At 41.1% G+C, this 25,764-nt stretch overlaps 1 protein-coding gene across 1 annotated transcript in view; it reads left to right on the top strand.

Annotated features, from left to right (window-relative positions):
• Positions 1-25,764, top strand: part of LOC145392997 (uncharacterized) — a 91,075-nt gene that overhangs the window by 4,070 nt on the left and 61,241 nt on the right. Inside the window, exons 2-4 of the mRNA XM_080267303.1 lie at positions 2,134-2,309; positions 12,173-12,493; positions 21,895-22,085. Coding sequence (XP_080123429.1) covers positions 2,146-2,309; positions 12,173-12,493; positions 21,895-22,085 — 676 coding nt within the window. The 5' untranslated portion in view covers positions 2,134-2,145. The remainder of the gene's footprint in view (positions 1-2,133; positions 2,310-12,172; positions 12,494-21,894; positions 22,086-25,764) is intronic.

The following is a 25,764-nucleotide window of genomic DNA, read 5'->3' as shown; positions in this document are numbered from 1 at the left end:
TACCCTTCCCCACCCGCACACGAGATAAAAAACACTCTTTCCCTACCTCACCCACGGCTACATATTTTCGCTCGTTACGTTTTATTATTTTCTTTTTTTACTCAAAGTATACATGTAAAATATCATAAGGTTTTTGATAGTACTATCAGAAACTCGACATAACCACTAGTCTTTTTGCCAGGTTCTGACAAAGAAGATGAACTTTCTTCCATCTCATGTGTGTGTATCCCCTAACTAAGTCCTAAACCCACCCAGATGAGTCCAAAAAAAAGCTTGAACCCAACCTAAATGGCCTAACAGCTGTAAAAGAAGCTAACCTAAGCCCAAAACCAGTGCACCAGTGCCCGTCTTACTTGTACCCAGTTTAGGTCACTGGAGAATGCGATCTCCAACTTGTATTCAAACTTGGTAGAGAAGAAGCAGCAGCATTGTATACAATCCCACCATCAGACAATCCTGGGACAATTAAATAAACATCTTTCATGCATAATAATTATGTATGAATGAGGCAGAATCATCTAAGGTGCGAAGTTGTGACGGAGAATCGTTTTAATGTTTTGACGAGAATTCTCTTGACAGGGAATGCGATTGAGATAGCCTTTGCAACGGCCCCTCTTTATGTCGTTTTTGTTACTGTTCTGGTTGCTGAACTCCTTTATTTTCTTGTCTCTTATTTTTCAATGTTTAGAAATTCCTTTGTATTTGCAAAGTGTTTCCCCCATGAACAGCCCAAATGTAGATTCTGTACGTGATTTATCAGTCGGTGATGCAATCGGGATAGTCCTTCCAAAGGTCTCTGTTTATGTTGTTTTTGTTACTGTTCTGGTTGCTGAACTCCTTTATTTTCTTGCCTCTTATTTATCAACATTTATTTAGAAATTAATTTGTATTTTTTCAAAGTGTTTTCCCTTGAACAGCCCGAATGGAAATACTGCACCGTATATGATTTATCAGTCAGTCATGCGATCAGGATAGCCTTTTCAAAGGCCCCTCTTTATGCTGTTTTAGTTAGTTATTATTATTATTTTTTTTTTTCCCTTTATTTTCTTCTCCCTTATTTTCATACATTCATTTAGAAAATCCTTTTGTATTTTCAAAGTGTTTTCCTTAGAACAACCCAAATGTAAACATGATTTATTGATGTCATTTTTCATTGGTGCATGACATATTTATTCTTTAAGGCTTTCATAATTATTAATGTTTATTTAAAAATATTATTATGTATTCCATGATAGGTTAGATGTTCAGTGGTCAAACACGATATATTCTTTGTTGAATTGCCTAGTTGTCCACACTGTTTTGTACCTCATCTGATGCGTGAGAATCCGTACCCCAAATGACAGTGTTCACTCCACTTCTGACAAAATGCATTAATAGAGATCTAAAAACAGTTTATAAATCAACCTAAACACAAAATTTAAGTCTAAAAATCGTCAAAATCATTTAAAAACAATCAAAACCCATCACAAAACTGGGGGTAAGCCTATGATAGGCGGGGTAGGGTGGTATTTATACCCCCATCACTGTTCCGGGGTGCTGCATTTAGGGGTATCGTAAATCGGGGTTCGCCTGTACTTCATCTATACATCCATTTGTTTGTATTCTTTTTCAGTTTTTTTCTTCAGCTTCATATCTCACTTTCTCACACATTGATATTCAGCCATCTTCATCTTGGCTTTCCATGCTTCCTCCCATTCCAGCTGTGGTTAGTATGTGGTTATCTCTTACTTTTTGACCATCGTTATGAAATTATGACATCTTGGTATTAGCCCTGTGCTTCAACCAGCAACTCAGTTTGAAACATGGCCTGTAGGAGTCCTGAGGCCTGAAAACTCTGTCACTACAAGAATGTGCTGGAGAATTTTACTTAAATGAGTAAATACAGTGAAATTATGAATGATTTTCATCATGCTTGGACAATAAATGATTAACTTCATGTGGCAGGTTGATGTAGTTACTTTTCCCCCAGGGGTCATTTAATGTGCAAACTGACAGGAGTGATATACAGACTACCTGTGAAATACCTGTTTGGTGTGACTATACAGCCCCTTTCCAGTAATCAGTAGTACCTCTACTTATATGACGTGATGATCACTGGATGCAAGAAAATATAATTGATGTAAATTGTTTCAGGTCCCATAAAATATGACAGAGTTAGAAGAAACTTGGACAGAGAAAAGCTTCTATGACAAGCCTTTAAGTGTGTGGCTTGGGGAGTCAGAATTAGATGAACAAGAAATTTTGCCACTTGATATCTTCACAGCAGCTAGTATAGGATGCTGTCAAAGAGTGAAAGATGTTATCACTAGGTGAGTTACTTTGTAATCAGTTTTAAGTTTTATTTTTGTGTTGGATGCAAAAGCATTATATTTTAAAATGTAAATACAGTATAGAGTGATGCATCTAACCTCTTGCCATATATACCGTGGATTTAATATATTACAATATTCATTGTGTACAGTAGAATTAATGTACTTTACAGCAGTGTGTAGTTTGTATGCTGTGTGATGAATTATGAAATGTACCTTGTCAAGTTTCAAATATTTCCCTAAACCCCTTCAGCCTGAGGATCCTTGTTTATGCTGGCTATCTCTTCAGTCTTTTGATATCTGTATCTATTTATCAATACAGTATACACATAAGGTAATCTATTTATATTTATATATTTATTGTGGTAGGTGGGGGCACTCACCATCCACTCACTTGATGCAGTGCTGCTCTCAGGTGTCTGCCCTTTCCTCTCCTCCATCCTTCTTTCTTTTCATTCTCTTCTGTCTTTCTTTCCTTCATTCTTTCCTCCTCCTTCTGCCTGTGGGTGACTTTACACTTCTCTTCTGTCTTTCATTCTTTCCTTTTCGTTCTGTCTGTGGGTGACTACACTGAATGACAAGCCAAATGGTTTCCTGTACACCAGGAAACCATGTACAGTACTATGCTGGGTGGTAACCATATACCCAGTTTTGGCGCCTGGTGGTTTAGTGGGTAATTATGGTACTCCAGTTGGATTGAGCCAGTGAAGGTTTGTATCTAAGTGGTGGTTGGGATTTATTGCTCATGTAATGTCACTCAGGGATGAGTGAGGCTGGTCTCTCTAATCTTAAATGTCAGAACCAACTTACCTAGCCCCGGGATCCTATGCTCCTCATGGGGCAACGTAGGATTGGATGATGGATGGATGGATATATATTTAAAATATAGATAGATAGATAGATAGATATTTAAGTGTGTGTGTGTGTGTGTGTGTGTGTGTGTAGGAGGTGTTACCCAAAATTTCCCAAAATTCTAAAGCAGTGTGGAAACCACTTGTCGGATGGTGTGTGGATGCTAGGTGGCAGTGCATGCACCCATTGTTTGTTAGTGTATCATGTGGTGTGTTGCAGGGTGGATGCGTTCGCTGCATGTGTGTTTTTTTTATTGTTGTGTTTGGGTTAGTTTGTGAATTTTGTGAACTCAGAAATAGAAGATGTGAAATAGCAATGTGTGTGCATCAAGTTTTGTGTGAAACTCTGGTAGAATGTGGCAGAAACTCATAAAATGTTAAAACAAATATTTGGTGACAGTTCTTTGGGGGCTACACAAACCTGCAACTGGTTTAAGTGTTATAAAAATGGATGAACGTCAACAAATGACAATGCACGTTCTGGTCGCCTTTCCACCAATTTATCTCCTGACAGTGTGACCAAAGCTCATGCAACCGTCCTCGAAGGTCACAGGAGGACAATCCATGGTGTTTGTGACATTGTTAGCTTATTGTATGGAACTCATTAACTCATTTTGTCTGGCAACGTGAGGTGAAAACATCCAGACAAGTGGCTCACAAACAAATGGGTGCTTCACCATGACAGTGCACCCATGCACACAGTGCTGGTTGTCCCCTACCCCTCATTTTCACCAGATTTGGTCCCCTGTGATTTTTTTTCCTCTTTTCAAAAATGAAAATCCATCTGAAAGGACTAAGATTTGATGCCATTGAGGAGATCCAGGAGAAAATCACAGAAGGTCCTTAACAAGCTGATGCTCAAGGACTTCCAGAACGCGTTCTGATTGTGGGAGAAGCACTGGGATTGATGTCTACACACCCAAGGAGACTGCTTTGAATGGGACGGTGATGATTAGTACTTGACATAAACTGAAGTGATTGACAGGGTGCAGCAGGGAAAAAAGGTTGCTGATTCCTTGAAAGCGGTGACAAGAAACAGGGAAGTGAGCATGGAAGTGATAAAGCTACTACATGGCAGTATTGTGATACCAACTCTAACATATGGAAGTGAAGCTTGGACCTTGTTGGAGGGACAGAAGTCAAGAGTGAGAGCAGTGGAAATGAGATATTTGAGAGGAGCACGTGGAGTCACATGGAGAGACTGACTGACAAATGAGGAAGTGAAGGAGCATTGTGGTGTGGATGTGGATGTGATAGGAAGCATTAGGAGAAACACACTGAGGTGGTTTGGACATGTGGAGAGGATGGAGAGCAAGAGGCTGATGAGGAGGGTGTATGTGAATGTGGTGGAGGGGGGCAGAGGGAGGGGGAGGCCAAGGATGAGATGGAGGGATGGAGTGGAGAGGTATATGAGAGAGGGGGGTGTGAGCTGGGAGCAGGGCAATGAAATGGCGGGGGACAGGGTGACATGGAGGCAATTTGTTTGTGGCCACCCCTTATGGTATTAAGGTGTCTGGCAGTGGATAGATGGATGTTTTTTTGGTTTTCAGTGGTTTTTATGCATTGTTTTCTTGGTGTTGAAAATTATTTAGAATATTCCTATGTATGTTTTAATGCCAGAATGACCTAAAAACACCACCAAAATAAGGAGTGGTACTGTACATACAGTAGAGTTTGTGTAGAGTGTTTTTGGGTTTTCGGTGGTTACTTTTGATATGCCTATGTGTATTTTGATTATAAATATGCCTGAATGACCGGAAAACACTACCAAATTAATCATAGGTACGGTACTATAGAAATAAGTTTGGTATAGGTAGGAGGTGTTTATAGGTAGGGTCTGGGTGTGGTAGGGGAATAGTGTTCAGTGTGATATGCCTTTGGCTCTATTATATTCGGATAATTGAGGGATTATTGTATGTATGTATATCTATCTATCTGTCTATCTGTCTATCTATCTATCTATCTGTCTATCTACCTATCTATCTATATATATACATATACATCATCTAATCCTGTGTTGCCCCATGAGGAGCGTAGGAGCCCGGGGCTAGGAAAGCTGGTCCTGACATTTAAGATGAGAGTAACCAGCCTCACTCATCCCTGAGTGACATTACATGAACAGTAAACCCCAACCACCCCTTGCATATACACCTACACCAGCTCCATCCAGTTGAAGGGCCTTAATTACCCACTAAACCACCAGGCGCCATAATTTAGTTTATGGTTACCACCCAGTGTAGTAAATGGTTTCCTGGTGTACAGGAAACCATTTGGCTTGTCACTCAGTGTAGAGGCACCCACAGACAGAAGGAAGAGGAAAAAAATAAGGAAAGAAGGAAGAAAGAGAAGAAAGAGCAGCATTACATCGGATGAGTGGATGGTGAGAGCCCTCACCTACGACAAATATGTGTGTGTGTGTGTGTGTGTGTTGGTGAGAGGTGTCTACCCCATGGTGGCTGTGGTTTATCTCAGTAGCTTGGCTGCCAGAAGATGGTGGAGTGCAGGAGAAAGCAGATTCAGCCTGCAGCCCACTGGGTTCATATTCAGATGAGCCTGAGGTTCCAACAACAACTATGACAACAACATATGAGAAACCTCTCTGACTGAAGAGGTTGTAAATGTTTTCTGTTAATCCTGCAGCCTAAGTATATATATATATATATATATATATATATCCATCATCATCATCCAATCCTATGTTGCCCCATGAGGAGTGTAGGAGCCTGGGGCTAGGCAGTTGGTCCTGACATTTAAGATGAGAGTGACCAGCCTTAATCATCCCTGAGTGGCATTACGTGAGCAATAAACCCCAACTGCCCCTTGGATGTAAACCTTCACCGGCTCAATCCGATTGGAGTACAATAATTACCCACTAAACAACCAGGTGCCCAAGTTTGGTTATATGGTTACCACCCACCATAGTAAATGGTTTCCTGGTGTACAGGAAACCATTTGGCTTGTCAGTCAGTGTAGTCACCCACAGGCAGAAGGAAGAGGAAAGAATGAAGGAATGAAAAACAGAAGAAGGAGTGCAAAGCCACCTGCAGGCAGAAAGACGAGGAAAGAATGAAGGATAGAAAGACAGAAGAAGATGGAAGGAAAGAAGGATGGAGGAGAGGACAGGGCAGACACCCAAGAGCAGCACAACATTGAGTATATATATATATATATATATATATATATATATATATATATATATATATATATATATATATATATATATATATATATATACAATATATATATATACAGTGGAATCTCAAATTTCAACAGTTTAGAATTCGATAAATCAAATTTCGATGCATTTTGGAGTGGTCTGCCTACCTTAAATTTTGATGCAAAGTCGCATACTTCGATGCTCTCAGGGCCAGACTCCAACCAAAACAAGCAAAGATAATATTTTTGATGTGAACCAAAATGCTAGAAGTGAAGGAAAATTATAAGAAAAATATGAACCTAACCTAATATCGTATGTGACGTGCTCTCAGAGCCAGACTCCAACCAAAACAAGCAAAGATAATATTTTTGATGCGAACCAAAGTGCTAGAAGTGAAGGAAAATTATAAGAAAAAGTAAGAACCTAGCCTAATATCGTGTGATGTGCTCTCATGGCCAGACTCCAACCAAAACAAGCAAAGATGATATTTTTTATGCGAACCAAAATGCAAGTGAAGAAAAATTATAAGAAAAAGTATGAACCTAACCAAAAATCGTATGTGACATGTGCTCTCAGGGCCAGACTCCAACCAAAACAAGCAAAGATAATATTTTTGATGCGAACCAAAATGCTGGAAGTGAAGGAAAATTATAAGAAAATGTATGAGCCTAACGTAATATTGTATGTGACATGAGTCAAGAAGAGAATGAAAATCAACATCATTTATTCATACAGTACATGAAGCATACGATGATATGGTTCTGAGACAGTTCACTGTCGTCAATTCGCCCATCAGATAATTCCCTGTCAAAACATGGACGATTTCCTGTCAGGACAATTCGCACCCTGGACAATTCCCCATCATTCTATAAATATATTTATTATTAATTAATCAGTATTTTAATAACTCACATATAACAAGAGAAATTAGAGGAAGAGAATCAATAGTAGAAGTACTAAAACAAAATGAATTACAGGTGGTAGCAAGTACTGTACAGTAGGCAGAATACTGAAACGAAGAGAAGTACGGTAATTATGAATATAAGGTGCAACATAGAAATGAACAATAGAGACTGAGAAAAAAAATAATCATGTTTTTTAAGGACAAGAGCTCCCAGATGGGAGTAGGCACCAACAACAACAAGCCATGTGCAAGGCGATGCTCTAGTGTCGGCTGCCATCTTGCGACTGTCCTGCCAGCAGCCAGCCCTCTACAGCCAAGTGCTGCACTTTCAGCCTGTATCTTCCATATGTGGACATGCATTTCTCTGCAATTTAGTTGTATGTATTTTCATCGCAACTTACCTGTTTCAAGATGGCAAGCAAGAGTGGTTCTTCAGGTAGCAGTGGTAATGGACGAGAGCAGCCTGGCACCTCTAAATCATCGCAGCCAAAGGAGAAATGGCGATACAGGAAAGGGCAGAAATACACCAAGTATACACTTGCTGACAGTATGGCAATACAGTGCAGAACTATAGTTACTTAACCACAGTTATAGTTCATAAAGTTTACAGTGGGTGTGGGCAAAAAAACATGATTTTAGGTAGTTAGGTTCAGAGGCCCCGGACCCATGCTAATTTTTCCCATAAGATTCAGTTTAAATTTCGATGTTTTCAATTTCGATACTTTTTTTTTTTTGTTACATATCCCCATCGAAATCTGAGAATCCACTGTATATATGTATATATATAATATATATATATATATATATATATATATATATATATATATACACACACACTGGTTGAAGCTGTATGCAAGATATTCACAGAAGAATTCTGCGCAGCATGTGAGGTGGTGTGTGGGGTGAAGAGAAGACGAAAGTGGTGCAAGGAACAGCATGGTGGAATGAAGAGGTGAGACAGTCTGTATCATAAAAGAAGAAAGCATATAGTGAGTGGATGAGAAACATGGATGTGGAGAATGTTGAGGGACAGAAGAGAGTGTTATATGTAGAAAGGAAGAGAAAGGTGAAAAGATTAGTAAGGGAGAGTAAGGAGAGTGTGGATGAGGAATTTGGAATGAATTTCAGTGTAAAGTGGAGCAAATGTAAGAAAATGTTTTGGAAAGAGGTAAAGAGAGTCAGACAGGGTGTTAAAGAAGCTAGTCGGGGAGTGAAAGATAAAATTGGTTGATTACTAGTGGAGAAGGGAGAAAAAGTGAGCAGATGGCGAGAACACTTTAAGGAATTATTAAACATAGAGGATGAAGGTAATGTGAGTATAAATGGCTGGGAGAAGGAGGGATGTCAGAAGAGAGGAAGAAATCAGTGGCATGAAAGTTGATGAAAGTTGTGGATGCAGTGAAAAAAGTCAAAATGGGGAAAGCCTTAGGAATTGATGGAGTGTGTGGTGAAATGCTGAAGCATGGGGAAGAGATAGTAATAGAATGGATGTGGAAGATGTGCAGATTGGCCTGGGAGGATGGCAAAGTCACGGAGGATTGAAAATCAGGTATAATTATTCCCCTGTACAAAGGAGAAGGGGAAAAAGAAGTGTGTGGTAATCATAGGGTCATTTGTCTTCTTAGTGTAACAGGAAAAGTATATGGAAGGATACTTATTGACAGAGTTAGGGAAGTAACAGAGGAATTAATTGGACAAGAACAGGGAGGTTTTAGGAAGGGAAGAGGTTGTATAGATCAGATATTCATTCTTAGGCCTTCAGTGGAAAAGTTTCTAGAGAAGGGAAAGAAGTTGTAAACAGCCTTCATGGTTTTGGAGAAAGCATATGACAGGGTGGATAGACAAGGATTGTGGAAAGTATTAAGAAAATATGGAGTAAATTGGAAATTGTTGAATGCAGTGAAGAGTATGTATGAGGGTGCTAAGGCTGCAGTACGTGTGGACAGTGAACTGAGTGAGTTTTTCTGTTTGAAGGTTGGATTGAAACGGATGTGCCATGTCTCCATGATTGTTCAATCTGTATATGGATGGGGTTATAAAAGAGATACAAGGTAGGGCAGTGGATGTTGGAATGGCCCTAATGAGAGAGGGCAGTGTGTGGAAACTCCTTGTACTGTTTGCAGATGATACTGTGTTGTTAAGTGAAGACGAAGGGGAGCTGCAAGGCCTGGTGAATGAGTTTGGCAGAGTGTGTAAGAAACGGAATTTAAAGGTAAATGTAGGGAAGAGTAAGGTTTTGGTCTTTGAGAGAAATGAAGTCACTGAATGTACAGTGATGCTGGATGAGGAGGAAATGGAAAATGTGAGTGCATTTAAGTACGTGGGTAGTGTGATGAGTAAGGATGGAAGTTTAGATGATGAAGTGCTTTAAAAGGTACAGCAAGAAAGAAGGGTTGTTGGTTCTCTGAAAGCAGTGATAAGACACAGGGAATTGAGCGTGGAAGTGAAAAGTTACTGCATGACAGTAATGTGATACCAACTCCAACGTATGGAAGTGAAACTTGGACCTTGTAGGAGGGACACAAGTCAAGAGTGAGGGCAGTGGAAATCAGTCATTTGAGAGGAGCATGTGGAGGCACATGGAGAGACAGACTAACAGATTAGGACGTGAAGGACCATTGTGGTGTGGATGTGGATGTAGTAGGAATCATTAGGAGAAATATATTGAGGTGGCATGGCCATATGGAGAGGATGGAGAGTGAGAGACTGACAAGGAGTGTGTATGTGAGTGAGGTGGAGGGGGGGAGAGGGAGGGGGAGGCCAAGGATGAGATGGAGCGATGAAGTGGATAGGCATATAAGAGAGAGGGGTGTGAGCTGGGAGCAGGGCATTGAAACATGGACAGGGCAACATGAAGGCAATTTGTTTGTGGGCTCCCCTTATGGGACTGAGGCATCTGGCACTAGGTAGGTATATATATACTGTACATATACTGTATTTTGGCAACAACCAGAATATTTTACTAAGTAATATATTGATGGCATGAATTCAGCTAGGCCACCACACAGAACACTCCTAGTCACGCAAAACAGCAAAGCTTTTGATGCCATTCCCTACCAAAACCTCACAAACAAAATATTCAACACAAACATGCACGATAACACAAAAAGATTGTTGGCAAACTACTTAGCAGGCAGATGGGCACATGTAACATTTGCCTGTCAGTCTTCGAACATCAGAAACTTCACAAATGGCGTCCCCCAAGGATCTATTTTGTCCGCTACACTCTTTAACCTATACATGTACGACATACCCACACCCCACACACCACAGATACACATAGCTTCTTGTGCAGATGACATAACACTTACATGTACACTTCAAAATGCAAACACAGCCACACACATCCTCCAACCTTACCTTAACACACTACATGAATGGTTCATCACAAACAGGCTCAAAATAGCCCCAACCAAATCTACAATGACCCTTCTCACAAACTGGACAGCAGAACACAGTCACATTCCTCATCTCACCATAAACAACACTCCCCTACCACACACACACACGCCCAAAATCCTTGGTGTAACATATGTCAGTGTCATTTAAACAACACATCACACACATTAAAGATAAAAAACACCAAGACTCAATGCTTTGAGGTCACTTGCCCATACAACATTCGGACACAACAAAGAAACCACCACCACGGTATACAAACAATATATACGTTCAGTGATGAATTATGCAAGCCCTGCCTGGGCTTCTAACCTCGCTAAAATACACTACAACACTCTACAAACTATGCAGAACAAGGCCTTAAAAATAATCACAGGCTGCACAGCTATTACACCCACAGACCACCTACATCAAGAAACCAGAGTCTTCAAAGTCATGGATCATCTAAACATGAGAGGCACCCAAATTCTCGTCCTTCCTCCACAAACCCACACCATCCACTACACTACATAGTAGCACATCCACACTCACCAAGGAACATCAGAACAACACCCAGCACACGATATCATACACAAATACTGTCATCTCTCCCCCTCGCCCTCCTTAGACCAGCATCCAGAAGCCTATCCATGCTCAAACCACTCGCCGCACCATTCAGTCACCTAAAGACAGCACACAGCTGCATGCACGGCTTCCCGATATCCACCCTTCTGAATCCTATCTCCCTCATGAGGACAGGGTCCATCTGGCCAGGCTGAGATGTGGGCATCATGCAGCCCTCTTAAGTTATCAGAAGAGTCTGGATGACTCCATCCCTGATGCCTGTCCAGGATGCTACACATCACCCCATACTATATTAAGCACATTATGGAAAACTGCATTGCACGCAATCACCTACGCCAACAACACAACATACGCTCCTTGAGAGCTCTGTGGGAGAGCCCAGTCTCGGCCGTGGCCTTCCTTAGGGACTCGGGGCCATTTGGCCAGACTGCCTAGGGAACAACTGCTACTACTACTGCTGTTATATATATATATATATATATATATATATATAATGTCTGGACATTGCTACTCCTCACCCTGCCCTGGGGTGGGAAATGAGGTCCGGATGATGATGATGATACACTTATAAAATATATATATATATATATAGATATATAGATATATAGATATAGATACAGATATATATATATATATATAGATAGATAGATAGATAGATATAGATGTATATATATATATATATATATAGATAGATAGATAGATATAGATATATATATATATATATATAGATATATCTATCTATCTATCTATCTATCTATCATATATATATATATATATATATATATATATATATATATATATGTAACAGGTATGTATATAAATATATACAGTATATATAATATACCATATATATACAGTATTTATATATATATACTGTACATACACTGTATTTTGGTGACAATCAGACTATTTTACTAAGTTTATAAGAGATGCATAGGGCTGTAAGGGCTGAAGTAGCTGTAAAGTATATTGAAATTTATAATTGCAGGGACATGAATACATGTCACTACAAAAACAGCGGTGGTTGGACAGCACTTATGTATGCAGCGTATTATGCTCATGTTGATGTGATCAAGCTTCTTCTAGAAGAGAATGCGTCAGTACATCCTCGTAACAAGACAGGCTGTAATGCTCTCATTTTGGCTGTCATGTGTGGAAATGAGAATGTTGTGGAACTACTTATCAAGGCTGGAAGCATCCTGGAAACTAGGGATGATCGTGACTGGACTGCACTCTATCATGCTGTTAATTCTGGCCATCATAATGTAGTTGACATGTTGATTAAATATGGTATTAACGTAAATTCATGGTAAGTGTTTGTGTGTATGGATGGATGTTTGTGTGTGCATGCATGCGTGAGTGTGTTTGTGCACACCCTTGGATGAGTGTACAGATGTCGGAATAAGTGTTTTTCTTTTTCTGTGAACTAAGGTGTTTGTAACATTGCACGGTGGTGAGCTATCCCCTCCTCCTCTCTTCCTCATAGTCCCATACTCCCACCCAAACCCCCCACTTCTCTCTCCGACCCCATAACCCTACCCGGTACCCTCCATACTCTTGCTCACAGCCAGCTAGGGTTTACTGTACTTTTTGCACCTCTTTAATTACTTGTAGTTTGAACAACTAATAATGGAATGATACAGTATACATATATCATAAACCAAGGTAGGAAAAAGTTTACTACACTGCTGTAATTAAATATTGCAGTAGTAGACACCTCTCTTACACACACACACACACACACACACACACACACACACGCACACACACACACACGCATAGCGTATACTGGTGATCTGCGACCTTTGGGATATCACACCTTATCAGTTACGGCGACGTTATTAATTTCCGTTGGTTAGGGCAAAGGTGTGGGTGTGGGTGGAGCTGTCGCACAAAACCCCAGTGTGGGTCCTTATCTGTTCCTCACACCTGTGGGCATAATTACATGTCTCATATCATCACCGGCCAGAGTCACCCACAGACACTCTCCTGCTTGCTGCTCTAATTTTCCCTACACCGACCATGTGCAGCGTTGCCAATGTAGCTCAATTATCGTTGGACCTAGAAATAATTACTTCGAACTAGCAGAAAATATGGCATTGGGTAACATGAATGCTAGCTATTTTTGCGGGAATTAAGCCATCTTTTTCTATATTATAGGGGGTGCACCCAAATGTCTATAGAGACTTGAGCATTTTATGCCGTATAGCAATAATGTAGTGATTTTGAGGACTAATCTAGCCCTTAATCACCAGGGCTAAAAATATTACATTAATACCAGGCATGTATGGGATTCCAGACAAACTTTGTGGGTTAAAAAATATATATAGAAATGGCTCAAAGTTTATTCCTATTTTTTATACATGAAATAGATGCTCTTTTAAACTTTGTTATCTGTTACTAAGATTGGGCCATGGAATTAGCATTGAAAAAAAAATCATCATCATCATCATCTGGACCTCCTTTCCCACCCAAGGGCAGGGTGAGGAGTAGCAATGTCCAGACAGCCCAAAATTGCCCAATCCAATAGGCCACGCTTCCATTCACTCGTCATTCAAGCCCCCGGAATCCTGGCTCTATCTGATACGCCAAAAACATTCACCACATTCTGTAGCTTCACACATCGTATTCGACAGAGTCAATCCAGATGCTGCCACGTTAAAAAGGGGTGCCAAAAATCCCTGATCATGCACATTTCCTCACAAAATTCATCCAGCCAGCTCGATCTCCTGTCAGTTCCCTAGCCTCACCGACTTCCAAACCTCTCTTCCTCACACATTCATCCACCATATCTCTCCACCTTCTCGGCCTACCTCGCCTCCTCCCTCCTTCGAATTCGCTCAGATATACCTTCTTCACCACTCTGTTGTTATCCATTCTCTCCACATGACCATACCATCTCAGTACACTCTCTTCAATTCAAATAAGTGAATTCAAATAAATGAAATAATGTGTAAAAAATGAGTACAAAAGCAGAAGTATTTATTGAAAAAATCGCTGCCAACCACAGTGTTGAGCTATGCTGCTGAAACTTGCCACACGTGGGGTCCAGATGTCCCCCAGGATGCTCCAGTCCCCAAAGGCCTTATGCCGCACTGGTTGCTGTGCGCCGTGCTGTAAAAGGTATGTCCGGAATCTCAGACAATGGGGCTTTTAATGTGATTGTGTGTGGTACACACAGGAGCCCCACAAATGCACCTCACACGGCAAGACCACAACTCAGTGTGAGATGTCATAGGCTGCCTGCTTCATAGGCCTAGCACCGTCTCGTCAGCGACACAAAATAGGCCGCTCGACAGAATCCCGGACGGGTCTGGTGATTACGGGCTGAACTGTTGTGTGCATGTATTGGTTATGCTGACTCTTTCAAAAGCTGATGCCATCCCACAAGCCCGAATCTCTATACTCATGTCACTCCCACCTCTGGCTGAGTAACCAGTAACTCCCCAGTATATAAGATAAGTGATACAACTCCGTGGGATAAGAGAAATGACGTTCTCATGATCTCCAGAACTGCTGCAACCATTGGGATATCAAAATAGATCTCTGGCACCAGAAATTGCTGTTGCAATAACCTATACACACTTTGTATATGTATAGAGAGAGAGAGAGAGAGGAATGCATTAATTTAAACTATTCCCCGAAAACCGTGCATATAAGGATGACTAGAGCGCTACATACTAGTTCATTTACCACTGAAACTTGAAAGGTTCATACCGAAGCATTGTCAAGGGAGTAGAATTATCTCTCTCTCATAAAGATACCAAACCCACCAGCATTAAAAGGTTCATACTGAAGCATTGTCAAGGGAGTAGAATTATCTCTCATAAAGATGCCCAACCCACCTGCATTAAAAGGTGCATACTGAAGCATTGTCAAGGGAGTAGAATTATCTCTCTCTCATAAAGATACCGAATCCATCTGCATTAACTTGAGTATCCCTGTCGTGGTTATTATGGTTCAGGTTCGGCAACATGACTAAGTTGCTCTCCCGGGGCAACTACTTGGACTGAAACGTTTAGGACCGAAGTGTCTGGGAAACAAGATGTGTGGGAGATGGCGGTAGAAAGAGTTTATTTATGATACAGTTTATTCCATTATTAGTTGTTGGGACTACACGTAATTAAAGAGGTGCAAAAAGTATAGTAAACCCTAGCTGGCCACGAGCGAGAGTATGGAGGGTACCGGGTGGGGTTATGGGGTCGGAGAGAAAAGTGGGGGGTTTGGGTGGGAGTATGGGACTATGAGGAAGGGAGGAGGAGGGGATAGCTCTCCACCATGCAGTGTTACAATCACCTTAGTCCACGGAAAAGGAAACGAACTTATTTTGTCATCTGTACCTTACCATATGTTTAGAACAACTAGATGTTATGATCCTAGAGAGAGAGAATTATTATGAATGGGGTGTTGAAAAGGTAAATGTGAGTGAGAGGGTGTGTGAAAGGAGGCTTAGAATGCTAAGAAAATGGCTGGATATGGTAAGTGACTTTGTAAAAAGGTAAGAAATGGAAGTTGAAGAAAAATAAAATTGAAAAAATGAATTACATACAGTTGACCCTCTGCATATCCTCTTACATAGTCGACCCAAACATTAACTCACTCACCCAGTAGCTTACATGGTGCAGTCACTGTGTATGTGAGTTGTTATAGGTAGAAAAGTCAAGATGTTTCAAATCAGCCATTCATTGTCAGTGTGCGTGAGCTTCCCCACAGTCCATCGTGCTTCCCCCACTTCATCTGTCTCCTTGCTTCAAGGGAAACTAATTTAAGAAGACTTATAAACAGATACTGCAGGTGACCATCAGAAGAGTAGAGTTGAATGCTCAGAGGGAGACAATTGAGGCATTGTTGAGGTTGGTTGGTAACTGTGCAGGTGAAGAGATGATATCCAGCATCAAGACAAAGGCTTCAAGAATTTTAACGGTACTTCAGCATCAAAGGTGCTCTAACAGTCATTAAATGCTGGGCAAGGTTACTGTCAAGACAGTCAAGCAGGGGAGGTGAAATATGCCACATGTTTACCTTATAATCTCTCTGCCTCCGTCCTTGATACTCCTGCTGTTGCTGCCGCAGTTGCCTGCACAGTCTGAGATGAAGGCTTTACCAACATAATGAGGAAGAACATAAACAAATTGCTTGAGCCGGGGCTGGAAATTACGGTTGACAAACTGATTGAAACAGTAGACCAGGAAGAATAGGCATCTCAAAGGACTGGAAACACCATAGGCAGCAGCAACACCATATGAGCCAACACAGTAGGAGCTTAATGAAAACTAATCTCACCAGTCAGTTGAAGGACAGTGTACTGAACTTGTACAACTTCCTGCAAGGTGTTTAATGCTGTGTTGGACTGTCTTTACTGCAAAATTAACAGCAGACAACTTCTTGCGTCCTACCTTCCGTCACAGTACCATCCAGTTCTACCCTTCTATCTTCCACAAGTAAAATGGGACCAACAATCCACCACTAAAGACTCCTCACATCGTGACTCCAGTGAGTTTGATGGGTTCCAGGTTACCTCCAAGCATTGTTGCAGGGGAGTTGAAGGCCAGCCCCAGCCTCAGATCTCCCACTCCTCATCACCCTACCAGTCTTTCATGCTAATTGCCACTACAGTATTTGTCGCCTCAGGCCTCTTTAATATCATTGTCTCATCTCTGTTTTACCTCATTACAGTAGGGTATGGCCTTAGAAGGTATATCAGTTAGCAGGTTAGGGTTAGTACTGTTCAAGAATCCCCCTTTATCTGAATGACCGATATCCAGAAATTCACTTATGTAAATCACACATTTTAACACCAATGTCTGTTATATGACAGAATATTCCTCCTGCTGTACTACAAATCTCCAGTATGAAATTTCATCCATCCCTGAGATGGTTTTGTGTGTTGGTAGCTGGAGTGGGGACTGCGGTAGGCAGCCTTGTCCCGGGCATTTCATTACCCTCGCCATTTTTTAAGCCATGTCCCCGTGGCATGAGGTCGAATGTCTTTTCCTGGTTGGTGACTGTGGTTGGTGTAAGGTCCTGCAAGGTGTAACACCAGTCTTTGGATCATTTGTTTGGTCTCCTCTTTGGGTCTCTGAAGAGAATGAGAGAGCTTGGTTGGAGCAGGTCGCGAGGAGACATAACAGGTTTCGAGGCCCATTGATTCTTTTCTTGCATCCAGTGTGGGAAATCCAAAAGGTGTAGCAGACGAACATGGTGGTGTGGGTTGAGTGCGGTTGGAGAGAGGAGATTGCGGCAATGGCTGTGGCTATGATGGTAACTGGGAGGCGAATGGTGACCCTTGACCCGATGTCAGGGTTGAAGTTACCCTTTGCAGATGCGAAGGTAATAGTAGGATGGGTGTGAGCTGGTCAGGGGAGGGGCAAGATGGGACTTGTGTTAGTTGGTGATCTTATCTCTGGACTTTCCTGAGTTATGGGCTGGGTTTGGTGTGTGGTTGGGATTGGAGGGGAGGTGGGGGGTGGGGTGACAGTGTCACGGGGGAATGTGAATTTAAAATAAAATGCTATATATATGTATATAATCAGTTGACACAAGGTGAATTGACATGTGAAATCAAGTAGTAAGTTTTACTTTCTGCTGGCTAACTTTGCCAGTTCTCTAAGGATGAGAATTATATAAACTTTCTCAACAGTACACAGCAGAGACTATCTACCCACAAATGCTGTATCATTAGTACTGTTAACCTCCGAGAAAGTGTGATCTTTACCCCCTGACAATCAATAACTAATAATAATAATGGACAGGTCCTTGCTGATGCTTAGCTCCTAGTTGGCACAACGGATTTGAGAATTAATACAAAAGAACTGGCCTAAATACCAGTTGTGATTAATATAGAAATTTGTGCACACTGGGATAAGCAAACTAAAGTAAGCTCAGTGTGGGGAAATGAAACACGATTCTATATTTACATTAAGCTCAAAGAAAAGAACTGTAAATTTATTAATTACAACATAATAAAGTTACTTTACATGAATCTCGAAAATGAAGTCAAGAGGAGGAATTCACTGTCGCAGGGGGACTAGTGAATTCAAATATCAAAGGAAATACACTCACTCACTCATTCAAAGAGCTAATCAGACTTAACCCCTTCGTGGCCGAAGGCCCAAAATTTTCCATGCATGCCAGGCCGATGCTGGGGGCCATTTTTTGAAGTTTCGATTTTTTTTTTTTTTTTTTTTTCTTGCTGTATTGAAGAGAAACTTCAGATGCACCTAACAGTGCAAATCTCAGCTTCCTAGATGTATTTTGTGGCTTGCAATGGAGCGCGGAAGTTGCAGAAATATTGGCAACCGATATCGCCGCCCAGGGGCGCTGCCGCAATGCAACTGGGCAGGTGTTGTTGTTTTTTTTTTTTACCTCCCAAAACAATGCGAATGGTGCTGAAATGTTGTGCATATATGAGATATGATTATATCAAATAATTTTAGTACATAATCTGTTAGGAATGGCTGAAAAAAAAAAAAATTGTTATGAATACTTTTTCACCTTTTTGATATAAAATATGTCTATGGTAGTTTCGAGTTATTTTTTACGTTACCGTTGTGCCCATGCTTGGAAAAGGGAGCAAAAGAGTTGAATTTTCAGTCCAAAATGAGAAAACTGCACGTCCTCCAAGGCTAGACCCTGTCACGGGAGAATAAAGTGGAGGGTCAGATCCGATTAGCAGTACGTAAGTTGAGTCGCAACTTCGAGCTCCCACACTAGGAGCTTGGCTTAAAATAGAATCGTAACGCAGTTTCAGAACTAAGAATAAGTCTAAGTATTACGAATACAGATACAAAGCAGAAATAAATACGTTTACAGATGGGAAAACATATTTTTTCCGTAATAACATGTTCATCTTTCACTTATCATTTTATGTTTATCTTTATCATTTTACCATGTTATTTTGGCAGTATATATTGCTCTCTCATAAACAGGGTAGTTGTTTGTGTTTTGCAAGGGAGGAAAAAGATTGTATTTTCTGTCTGGGTTGAGATAATGGGTGTAACTATGTGTTTTTGGGCATGGCCATGAGCGAAAACATCGTACATCCACTTGTCACGACAGCAGGTGGTGAACTGACAGATGATATGTGAGAGGGTGAAGTCAAGGTCAGTCTCGTGTCTCAGATTTTCGTTCACATCCCGAAAGTTTTCACAATTTTCTACAAGTTGCACTGCATCAAATGATCCAAACCATTACAGCAAAGCTGAGCAAATAGGTAATGATACCAAGACAAAAATGTATTTTTCACTCATTATCATGTCTTTTTTGTATGTGCCAGTATTACTTCATAATCATAAATAGGTGGTTGTGTGTGTTTTGCATGAGAGGACAAAGATGACATGTTCTGTCTGGGTGGAGATAATGGGTGTAGTTGTGCTTATTTAGGCATGGCCAGGCGCAAAGAAATTGAAAATCCACTCATCACAGCAGCAGGCTCCGAACTGCTTGATGAGATGTATGGGAATGTAGTGTAGGTCAGAGTGAAGACATTCAGAACGTTCGTTCACTTCCCAAAACTTTTTGCAGTTTTTTATAGGCCACGCTCAAACGATGCCTGCTGCCATTTATCGGCTAAATGTCATTTGACGCCGGCGGCCACAGAGGGGTTAAGCCTAGGAAAACAAATGGAAATACTGGTCAGTGGAGGGAATGAAGCTGAAGCTATACAAGACTGGGCGTCTCTGCTACGGCAGGTGCTGCTCGCTGCTAAGTCACTACAACCGATCACCAAACTCGGTGGGGAGACATGGGGAATCGCTGAACTCGGGAGACTGTAGGCATTACGATGAGGGAGCCTCCTTTCTCAGCACTGGCACAACGACCCTACTCCCATGGTTGCTCGATGCCAACTGATGTAACAAACACCGATACAGGGGTGTGAGAATGGGCATGTTCACCGGAAGTGGGCGTGGCCTAACTCAAGGGTCAACGAAGGCAAAGCAAACGATATACCGGTACATGCGCAATAAAATCACTCAGTGGAGCACTAATGTCATGCATAAGAACAGTCACTTTTGAAGCAACGATGAATGTTCTGCAAAAACTATCCCGATCAGAGTGCATACAGAGACAGTTAAACTGAGTGATACACAGTGGGTTTTCCACTAAAGTTCATGGTTTCTCACCAAAGTACAATGTCACGAATTTGTATAAATACACAATCGCGCGAATTCGTGATGGACAGGTTTTTAGGGTATTGGGAGGCTGTATCTGTTAGGTGGTTTGGATTGGCAGCCTGATCTGGTGAGGCTTCTTCTGTCTGTTAGGTGTGTGGATGAGGATGAGTGGGGAGGATGGACATGAGGTTGGGGAAGGTTGTGGTGGAGGTTGTGGTAAGGGTAACTGATGATTGTGGGTATGAGATAAATGAGATTGGGTAGGTGAAAATGCACAGGGTGGTGGGGTGGCTGAGGGTTGGGATGGTGGATTTGAGTGTGTAGTAGAAGGTTAGGGAGGGGTTGAGGATGAGAGTTGCCAGTTAGGGGATTGTGAGGTGGCCGGGTTGAGTTGTGAAGATGAGGGTGAGGTCTGGGGAGGTAAGGATGGGTGACTGTGTGTGGAATTTGGCAGTGATGGTGAGGGTGAGAAGTTTGTGGGTGGGTTGGGGAAGACAGGGTATTGGATTTGGGGGTAGTTGAATGACTGGGTCCATGGGCATTTGGGGGTGATGGGGGGCAAAGTTTGGGTTTCCTTGGTGTCTGTTGGTTTTGATGGGTTTGAGGGGGTTGTATCGACGGACACTCTGATGCTTATATGGTAGCTATGCTTGTGGTGGAACAAAGCTGCCTCCCATCCCTGAGATGGTTTTCTGTGATGGTAACTGGAGCGGGGACTGCGGTAGGTAGCCTCGTCCTGGATATTTCAAATATTACTGTGGTGTAATGTGCTAAAAGAATATTGTCACCAACACCATCTCCGCCACCGCCAATTGTTATTATTCCAACTCTTTTTCCCACCAATAAGTGAGAAATGATCCAGAAATAGGAATGCTTTATGAAATGGGCCATTCATCCATTTAGTCATCATTCAGCCCTACAAAAGTCACGGCTTTGCCTAACAGGTAAACCATACACACTTTTTTTTTTCTTCCTCTTAACAAGCATCTGGGATAGAGTAATCTCAGCTACCACTAAGATAAGTCAAAATACATTTCTTGTACATCTCCATAGATACTTCATCCAGTTATATCTTTTGTCGATTCTTGCACTTTTTCACCTTCCACACTTTACTTTCTCACTCATTAATACCATATCTAACCATCCTCTTGGTTTTCCATGCCTCCTTCCACCCTCAAACTCATATGTACACTTCTTGACATGCTATTAATATCCATTCTCTCATTATGACATACCATCTAAGCATTCTGTTTTCTACCCTGTGATCAATAGACTCGCATTACAATTTTCAGTTATTAGATTTCTGTAAGCTGCATAACTTGTTGAGTGATGGCGAGACTATATGTAAAGAAAAAACTAATTATGCTGAAAGGGTTAGCAATCCCATTTCTGCCACTGTTCTCATGACTTTTAAGTGCTTGCTTAGTATTCTATTTTGTTTCAAGGCTTTCGTGACAGCAGCCATTTTTCCTTTGTAATCCACTCTGCTGTCTGCTTCTCCTTACACATTTACCCCACTTTTTCGTCTTTACACTCAGGTATTTAATATCATCTTTAAGTTCAATAATGTTAATATAATTAAATTTGATATTCTTAGTGAGCGAGGAACGGGTCTGACACCACTGATGTATGCAGGCCGGTTAGGTGATGCAGCATTGGTGGGAACCCTCCTAAAAGCTGGAGCAGTAGCCTCGCTAACCAACCACAAAGGCCACAGTGCAGCAAGGATTGCTCATGATGCTGGCTTTCACGATGTTGCTGCTGCCATCACTCAGTGGGGTCTCCAAGGTACAGCTAAGCAGATACTGTTGTGATTGCTGTACTAAACTAATTGAATAACTTGAATAGTTTATTATGTAAGGCATTCATGAAAATTAGTATTGTGTATGAAGTTGTAAGGTAGGTGTAAAAGGAAAAGAATACGGAAGTAGGAAGATGTAGCACTGCAGACAAAGAAGACTGAAAGAATAATTATGACCAGTTTATATAGTTGAGAGATTATTAATGGCCGGCATAATAATAGAACCTTCCATTTGCCTGCTCTAAAGGTTTGTGCTCAGGTAGCTAAGTATTACTTAGTGAGCCTAGATTAGGCTTTTTTACTACCTAATTGCTGTGGGAAAAAAGAATAATGGTGATGAAGAAACTGCAACGAGGCATTCAGAAACGTTTTTGCCTGACCCTCCTCTCTCTTTTAAGCCCTTGAGAGATAATGATGAGCTTGATGTGCAGGACGCAGTTGTTTTTGTCTCATCCTCAGGACCAAATTGCCTTTGAAAAGGAGAGCAATGATGCCAAGGAGTGAGAGTCAGCTAAAAAGGTAGAAGGGCAATGGAAGCTACTGAACCCATTGAGCCAGAAATGAAAACTCTAAAGCCTTTAAGTTTATTGGACTCTTATGAGTTAGTGCCTGAGGAGCAAAGAATTCAGCCTGGTGGAGGAGGTTCACAGCCAGAGGAAGACAGTAGATGTTCCTTATATTTATTATTATTATTATTTAAAAAAAAAAAAAAAAAAAAAAAAAAGCAGTTAGAGAATCATTGAATAGGCTTCCAAATCGCTGTAGCAGAAAAAAAGCGAACGATAATTCAGGAGGTTCCCGCAAGTTTTCTCTTTCTCACACCTTCCTGGATGGTGAAAGAGAGCAACTTGGTAGTTCCAGTTGATACTTGAAATTTAGAGGCCCAAGAATTGGAACAGAGAAATATATGATAGGTATTAGAAAAACCTCTATTTGCTGGCTCAAGGGTTTAAGTACCAGTGTAGCTAAGTACAGTACTTCTTTGGGCTGAAATTTGGCTTCCTATCATCTAATCAATCTAGCAAAAATGAAAATCACATATATACTGAAAAGCACTGTCTCAGTAATTGAATCCTTGGGCGCTGTATCTGAACTACCGATATCTGAATGGTCATTTATCTGAATCATTTTTTTTTTTTTTCCCACCAGAACCCTTCTGTTGAGTCAGTATTCCCATTTATCTGAAAGCCCAATAAAAAAAACTACCAATACAAAAGATTTTTTTCCAACATTATGAACCACCAGACATGGAGAAATGTCCAGCCAACCCCCTGGAGTGTGCCTGTACTCTATTTTATGCACCAAAACCTATGAACCACATCAGTACTCCTGTACTCATATACCAAGGAGTAACCTCTCTATGGCCACTTGACATAATGTATATAACGCATGTCTTATTTGAGTTTTACTGACTTTCTGTTGCAGGTATAATGCTGCTGTAAGTGTGTAATGAACATACAGTATTATGACTGGATATATACTTGAGAGGGGGGGGTTGACTAAGGCTACACATGAGTAACCCCCTTTCACCACTAAACATAACCTAATAAAACTCATGTGTTACTGAATGTTATCTGAAGTTTGTGGTAAGTATTGTGCTGCTGTAAGTGTGTAGTATATTACGATGATATGTACAGGGGGAGGCGGGCAACAAAAGTCATGTATCGAGTAACCCTCTTTGACCTCTACCCCATATAACCCATGTGTCATTGAATGTTTCCCAAAATCTCTTGCAGGTATTATGCTGCTGTAAATGTATAATTTGTTGTTGTTGTGCAACCCCAGTGTGTCTGATCGAGCAGTCCCATCAATCGCAGACAAGCAACCACCCATGCAAGGTTGTCCCGTGCAGTGAAATGTTGTTCTTATGTAGATAACAGTGCCAGTGAGGCACAGGGACTAATATCAAGGTTTGGTTCCTAGGTGGACTTTTCATTTTTGTCTCCACCCAGTTAACAGGAGCAACATGGTATGCTCCATGTCATCTCATTATTTAACTACAGTATATGGTTACTACCCAGCATTGGTGGTAACCATATACAGCATTTGCTGATTTACGGGGAAGTGTTTGGTTCGTCACATAGTGGCGAGCCTCCTGTAAAGGAAAGTAGAGTCATTAATATTGTCAGGAAGGATGAGGGAGATTGGAAGAGAGGAGGACAGATACAGAAAAAGAATGATAGACATGATGGAAGAAACAGGCAGCACAACATCAAGCGAGTAGATGATGGGTGTACCCACCTTCCACCCTGTGTATTACAAAGGAGTACAAAGGAAAGCAAACAGCAACAGACCTGTTGGCCTCTCATGGCTGTTTGGCACAAGGAAGGTTGTAACTAATGAATCTGTTCAACCAGTTAAGGACAAGAATAGAAAAGCAGTAAGGCTGACCCCCAAGCCACCAAACCCTCCAGTTGAAGCCAGCAGGAAATAGTGGGAGGATCACCATGCAGCAAAGAAAAACTGTCTTGGAAATTTCATAGGAAAGAGGGAAAGGAAGTTTTAATCTAAACTGTGTACAATACCTGAAAAGGAAGTCAACATTATTTGTCAGTGTTGTTCTGCAGGTTACATGATCCGAGCTCGGAAAAAAAATATATAGTATACAGAGTGTATATATAGAAAGAGAAGCATTTTATTCAGTAGTAAACATATTAAGCTGGGGGTTAGAAGACAGATACTAATCCAGGCAACCTTTAAAGGTTAGTTCTATATCACAGTTTACTACACTGGAGGGCAGTTCGTTCCATATGTTTACAGCTGTTAAAGAAGAAATGCTTAGCATCATGCAACTTGAATCATTTGCCAATTATTTTATGCACATTGCCTCTAGTATAATGCAAGTGATCAGCTGTGAAGTACTTATGGACAGCCATGTTATCATGTCCTTTGAATATTTTAAAAACTTGAATTAAATCTCCTCATAATCTGCATTTAATTAAGGTAAAGAGATTCAGGGCTTCTAGATGCTTGTCATATGGTTTGCTTCTCTTTGTTGCACTCTTTCAAGTTTCTTCATATAAATACTTGAATTAAATCTTATCATAATCTGCGTTTTGTTAGGGTAAAGAGATTGAGGGCTTCTAGACACTTCTCGTTTGGTTTATTTCTCAGTCTAGGTACAGGCATAACCCAGCTTAACAATGCAATAGGTTAAGTAAAAACTCATCGCTAGGCGGGGTATCGTATCTCAGGGTAGATTTAAGATGTAAAGTATAGGGATGCGTTTTTGAGCCTCAGGTTTCCCCCCAGCCAAATCCTAAACCCACCCAAATGAGTCCAAAAAAAACTTTAAAGCCAATCTGAATGGCCTAACAGCTGTAGAAAAAGCTAACCTAAGCCTAAAACCAGTGCCCGTATTTGCCTGTACCTAGTCAAGGTCCTGGAGAATGCAATCTCTGACTCGTGTTCAAACTTGGTAGAGAAAAAGCAGCAGCATTGTATACAATCCCACCATCAGACAGTCCCAGGACGATTAAATAAACATCTGTTATGTATAATAATAATGTATGAATGACGCAGAATCGTCCAAGGTGCAATTTGTTGTGACAGAGAATTGTTGAGGCTTTGACAGGGAATTCTCTTGACGGTGAATGCGACTGGGATAGCCTTTTCAACAGCCCCTCTTTCTGTCATTTTAGCTACTGTTCTGGTTGCTGAGCTCCT

This window comes from Coenobita brevimanus, chromosome 23 (genome assembly GCF_032717465.1).
Source record: "Coenobita brevimanus isolate Jiangsu-jjx chromosome 23, ASM3271746v2, whole genome shotgun sequence".
NCBI classification, from domain to species: Eukaryota; Metazoa; Arthropoda; class Malacostraca; order Decapoda; family Coenobitidae; genus Coenobita; species Coenobita brevimanus.
The sequence above is the reverse complement of the archived record's forward strand: the minus strand, read 5'-3'. Positions and strand labels throughout refer to the sequence as shown.